At 40.3% G+C, this 6,243-nt stretch overlaps 1 protein-coding gene across 2 annotated transcripts in view; it reads right to left on the bottom strand.

Moving 5' to 3' along the window:
• Window positions 1-472: 472 nt before the first annotated feature.
• Window positions 473-6,243, bottom strand: part of LOC107732493 (uncharacterized) — a 9,945-nt gene continuing 4,174 nt past the window's right edge. The window contains exons 4-6 of one of the 2 annotated variants that reach the window (XM_016543843.1): window positions 5,898-6,239; window positions 4,526-4,912; window positions 473-2,967 (exon numbers count right to left, since the gene is read on the bottom strand). In XM_016543843.1, the coding sequence (XP_016399329.1) occupies window positions 678-2,967; window positions 4,526-4,912; window positions 5,898-6,239 (3,019 nt within the window). In that variant the 3' untranslated portion in view covers window positions 473-677. Of the gene's footprint in view, window positions 2,968-4,525; window positions 4,913-5,897 lie in introns of both variants that reach the window. The other variant, XM_016543842.1, reaches the window with a different exon arrangement.

Below are 6,243 nucleotides of genomic sequence, written 5' to 3'. Positions count from 1 at the left end.
ATCGCAAGCAGGGTTGCCAATTTGGCGTGAGATTTACATGAGCAGAGGGAGTGCATGAAACTGGAAGCTCACGCCAAATGCGTGAGAGTCGGCAACCCTGCATTTACATCTGCGTTTTGTTGTTTATGATGAGAGAATTCGCAAGAGTCTGGAATTCAGTCAGCGAACGCGCGCGCACTCTACAAAACCGATCTGTTTCAACGATGACTCATCTGAACGCCTCTGATTGGCCATTGCATTCCTAAGCTCAACAGAATTGTGTGCGATTGTTTCAAATGCGCAACACTGTAAAAACGCCTAAAATGAAATACGGTGCAACATGAACAGATCTTAATTTAATGCCGCAATCGACACTGTCTATTCATATTCACTTTGTTAGCAACAGGCGTAATAGATTTCATTTATTTGTGCAGGGGCATTTTTGCCCCAATTGTCCCCGTGGCCAGGGGAAGGCTAAGCCTTCCCCAGCCTTACACATGCTCCGCCTATGGCAGTGCCCTTATTTGATTTTATTTGAAAGGCACCTGATAAAAATGTACACCAAGAAGCGAACAGAAAACACGAGACTATATCAGTTGTAGTTGTATTTAATAGAGTCGTAACTATACAGATAACAAGTTCATACAAAATGAAAAATGGTCATAAAAGGCCTCAAAAAAACAAAACATGCAACATATCTACAAATCTTCCAGGTGATGATCCATGTGCCATTTCTTGAAGCAGTTACGTGATGACACGAAGCACAACGCCACCTTGCAGTGGGAGCAGTATATGGGAGTCTTGACTTTATTTCCTTGCAGTTTGCACATCACACAAACTCGCCTCCCATGCGTAGCATCAGAACCGAAATACTCCGGATAGCATCGCTCCGTCTGGGCAGGTGAGGCTGGGGGAGACGACTCCGTGTCGGACGGAGTTTCATTCATTTCAGTAGGGGTTGAAGGCACGTGTGCAGACTTACTTGTGGAGACCGGCGTGGCGGATGTTGAGGGATCTTTGGCAGCAAAGGGATTCTTACCTCTGCCGGCACGTGCAAGTTCAGAAACAAGAGTTTCCCTAAACAATTTATGGTTGAGAGGAACCTTGCTCTGAGCTTTGGCCAGTTCTTGGTGAAGGATGAAACTGTTGACTACTGCGATGTCAAGAAAATGAAAGAAGAAGGTCTTGTACCATTTTGTGGTTTTGTGGAGGACGTTATAATGCTCTATGAGGGAATCCGAAAGATCAACGCCTCCCATGTATTTGCTGTAGTCCTTCACAGCGGATGGAACAGGAATTAGACGTGTTCTCCAAACCCCATCGGAACCCTTGGCGTTCCTGGTGACTGTATCCCCCTTGAATGCCTTGTGAATCGAGGAACACATGAGGACTTCTCTCGCATCCATCCATTTGACAAACAGAAGAGGACCTTGTCGACACCAACGGATGGATCCTAATTCAGATCTTCCGCTCAGATCGCTGACCTTCGGTAAACTGGAGACATGGCGCAACGTGCCACAAGCGAGGATGCCGTTCTGCAATAAATCCAAGAAAAGTGTCGGGCTGGTGTAGAAATTGTCCATGTATAACATATAACCCTTGCCGAGGACCTTGTGATCCAGTAGTCTCATTACCGAATCGTACCCGGCACCTTTCCCCGACGACGTTGAAGTCTTTCCTTCATACACGAAGAAATTCCAGGTGTACCCACAGGACGAATCGGCAAGAACGAAGAGTTTGTAGCCCCATTTAATTGGTTTGTCATTCATATATCTCTTGAGTCCAATCCTAGCTTTGGTAGCAACCATTCTCTCGTCTACCAGAATCTCTCTGTTGGGGTGAAAGTGTTTCCTACACGCTGAAAGAACGTCTGTGTACAGAGGCTTGATTTTGAGCAGCCGGTCATAACCCGTGGTGCCTTTCTTCTTATTGTTCTCCTCGTCCTCTTGAGGATCACAGAGGTGAAGATTCCAGGAGATGGCCTGAAATCTTGCTCGGGACATGATGGATTGCGGGTACGAGAAATTGTACATTCGTTTTCTCGCCCAGTAGTCTGCAATTGACTTCGCCTTCACCAGTCCCATGTAGACAACTAACGCCACATACGAGTAGAACTCGGCTATGGTTAGAGGTACCCAGACGAACTTCTTTCCAGCTTTCACTCTCTTTTCGGCATTGCTGTTGGTGTTTCGGACGATTGTCTTGACTGCAGAGTTGGGTAAAAAGAGTTGGAACAACTGTAAGGGTGTATACGTTCTGTCCGTCGTGAGCTGTGGACCTGGAGGTCGCTTGGGAGAGAAATTCGGTAGTAGCGGTTCCTCATCCTCATTGGTGATGTCAAGCCACTTATCTGGCTTACTGTCAACTTTCGTCCAAGGTAAATCCAAGGCAGATGATGACTTGCCTCTGGTTTGTCTTGGTGAATAAGGAGTTGCGACGAGCTTCGGTTTCTCTTCGGTCGAAGCAGGTTGCGGCATAGCTTCAGATGTGGAAGCAGGTTCGGGATTGGGTTCAGAATTGATGGAGATTGAGGGATTGGGAGCGGGATTCAAACTTGATGCTGGAATGGGATCAGCGGAGGGATCGGAGATGGTTACGGGAGTGGAATCAGCAGCTGGTAATGAATTTGGGAGGGTTGTAGGAGCAGGATCAGGGGTTGGTTTAAGTATAAGGTTGGGTTTTAAAGCATGCTTTCGGGGCCGGCCTCTCTTTCGTGGTAATGTGGGTGCTGGACTAGGGATGGGCGCGGGAGTGGAATTATGGTTGGTCGTGGGAGGGGCTTCAGGGGCGGGATAAGTGGTGGCTTCAAAAGTGGGTGTGGGCGTGGCTTTAGAAGCAGGTTCAGATGTGGATATAGAGAGTTTGTCTATCGGTCCTGATGATGTGGGTGTAGGGGGGTTGCCTATTCTTGGAGACTGAGCTGATGCAGGTGATTTTGAACGATCCGGACTTTCCAGAAGAGGGTTCCAATCGTCACCAGAATCAAGACTGTAATACAAAACAAACACACTTTATAGGCATGAATTCAGTGGCCACAATAACAATAACAACAACTGAAAACTAGTCACTAGTATATGGGTTAACCCTATAAAGCCTTACATGAAATAATAGATTAAAAAAAAAACTATTGAACCTTTAGACAAAATTAATAAATAAATAAGTTTGCATGTGTTTTAGTTGAGTATCACATTTGATACATCAGGCTTTTATTGCTCATACAGTATGATATAGGATCATATATAGGACTTGTACTCCAGGAGGAAAAAACACCTCAAATTTATTCAGAGACCCAAACTGAACAAGAATATGCATTTTGGTGCAGGTTCTGATATTTATAAGGCTTTTTAAGACCTTTTTAGGACACAAAGGAATACAAATTCATACTGTATGTTAGAGCAGTGCAATGCTGACAAAACATTATATTTCCATATGTTTGGGGATTTTGTTGATTAGACAAGTTTTTGAATGCATTCACTGCATATATATAATGCTACGAGGCTGTTTTTATTAAATATTTAATTGAAATTAAAAGGTACCAGCACTTTAAATAAAAAGTAAAACTGCCAGTAGATGGTGGCAAGTCACTGTGTTATGAGCGAATTAATAACTAAACTGATTTGTTCAAAACACTAATTAATTCAATAATAAAGCACTGCTGTGTTGCTCAGAGATGCACAACTGTTCTGCTTATCTGCTGTGGTTTCATTTGGAAAGTTTCCTTTCTCAAAACTGATTAAAAATACATTGAATATATACTGAATTTATTGTATTTATTTATTGGTTGTTTACTGAACTGTTAAATCAACATCACATTTGCAATCGTGCTAATATTTAGGAAAAGCACTCTTGCACATGAAAGAACAAGCTCGCAAAATCACAATACATCATTTTTCAAAGATTATTTAAGTTTAACAGAAGCGTGTCAAATGCTACGTATGTAAACAAGACTACATACAATAACAACACTGAGTTGCACTAAACTGCTCTATTTTTTAGATTTTAGACCTTAACTCAAAACTTAATGCCTATCAGAAAAGAACACACATATTTAAGACATTTTAAGCAAATTTCAGATTTTTGAGACTTTCTAACGACTCACGGGAATCCTTTATGATCAAAGCTCTGTATTTTTTATTGTGGAGAACAATATATACAATACAATCCAATACAATGATGACTGAGAGATTAAAAAAAAAAAAAAAAAAGTTCCTCAAAAGCCTGATGATCATATTTGATACGCACATTTGAACTCGATATTTCTAAAAAGGATGTATGGATAATCAAGTAAATCTAAGCAGCTTCAGTCCAAGTGTTTATCTTGAAATATTATTGACATAACCCTTTCAAGCAATTGCTTTCATTGTATAGAATTTTATTTTGTATAAAAAAAAAGTGACTATGGCTGTTCACACAACGTTTCTGCATTCTACTAGATGGATGCTTTTGACCACTGTGACCATGTCTTGCATCTTAGATGCAAAAATGTTTTGTGTTAATAAACTGGAATGACAAAAATCTACAATAAATGCAAGACTTCCTTACTCACTCTTCTTCCCACAGTTCCTCTTCCCTCCCCGAATCACTGATCTCGTCGCTGTCGCCATCAAGGTCACTGTTGATGTCGCTGTCGGCCCAAGGCCTGATGGGTGCAGGATTAGGGTTGTAATCAGATGTGAATAGAGCGGTCAATTGTTCATCGATGGTTGTGGGAGTGGGTTGAGAGGTGGGCACATGATCAGAAGTGGCTATGGGTGCAAGTTCAGGCAGAGGACTAGGCGTAGTTTCTGAACTGTGCTTCAAGGGTCTGTCTGTCCGTGGAGGTTTTGTGGATTGAGGGATCGGAGATGAGAGTCGTTGCCTCTTCGCATTCTGTGATTCTGAACGCTCTAGGCTTTCTTTCTTTGTAATAGGCCATTCTTCAATAGCATCCACACTGTAACACAAACCAAAGATGCTTCATTATGCATGCATGTCGCACAATTTACACTACCGTTCAAAAGTTTGGGGTTAGTGCGTTTTTTAATGTTTTTAAAAGAAGTCTCTAATGCTCACAAGGTTGCATTTGTTTAGTAAAAATTGATATTGTGGATATTACATTTTAAAATAGCTGTTTTCTACTGAAATATCTTTTAAAATGTAAATTATTGCTTTGATCAAAGCTGAATTTTCAGCATCATTACTCCAGTCTTCAGTGTCTAATGATCCTTCAGAAATCATTCTAATATGCTGATTTAATGCTCAATTAATACAATTATTTTCATTATTATGTGATTATTATTACATTGTTTTGTTTGACAAATAAATATTTTGTAGCATTATAAATGTTTTTACTGTCACTTTTGATGAATTGTGTCCTTGCTTAATAAAATATTAATTTCTCAAAAAAATAAAAAAATCAAAGGCAAAGGCAAAACAAAGAGAAAAAAATTAATCGAATGATTGAAATGTGTCCAGGTAACATTACTATGGAAGTCACGAAAAAATTAAAATAAAATAAGAAAGGTAACGGCAACTGTTTATCTCTCAATTCAGACATTTTCTTACAATTCTGAGTTTACAACTCATAATTATGACTCTTTTTTTTCTCAGAATTGTCAGAAAAATTCAAAATTTCAAGATATAAACTCACAATTTTTAACTCACAGTTCTGAGAAAAAAGCCCAAATTGTGAAATATAAACTCACAAATTTATAAATATAAACCTGCAAATATTTGTGGCATGAAAAAAAAAGAAAAGAAATTGCAAGATGTAAACTCAGAATTATGAGAAAAAAAGTCAGAATTCTGAGATAAATATGCAGAATTCTAAGAAAAATTCAAAAGTGTGAGATTTTTGTTTTTTTTGTGGCAGAAACAGGGTTCAATAAATTATACTGTAAACCAAATGTAAAAAAATAAATGGAAATTCTTTTACTCACTTCTCTTCCCATGGTTCCTCTTCCTTCACTGCCTTGATCTCGTTGGTGTCACCGTCTAACAGAAGCCCTGTTGATGTTGGTGTACAAACGAATGTGGCTATCGGTGCTTGATGGGAGGCAGCTGTGGAATTCGGGCTGAGTTTAAAAGTGGAAGCGGGATTAGAGATGAGTATGGGTGTAGAATTAGGGTTCAGTTTAATGGAGGAGGAGGCATTGGTAAGGGTTATAGGAGTGAAATTAGAGCTAAGTGTAAAGGTGGATGTGGAATGAGGGCCGAATTTAATGGAGGAATTAGGGATCAGCGTGGCATAAAGGGGGGGTTTAGGCACTATCGCGGGATACGGGC

Source organism: Sinocyclocheilus rhinocerous, unplaced genomic scaffold, assembly GCF_001515625.1.
Source record: "Sinocyclocheilus rhinocerous isolate Xijiao unplaced genomic scaffold, SAMN03320098_v1.1 scaffold310, whole genome shotgun sequence".
NCBI classification, from domain to species: domain Eukaryota; kingdom Metazoa; phylum Chordata; class Actinopteri; order Cypriniformes; family Cyprinidae; genus Sinocyclocheilus; species Sinocyclocheilus rhinocerous.
This window is presented reverse-complemented; position numbering and strand designations above follow the sequence as displayed.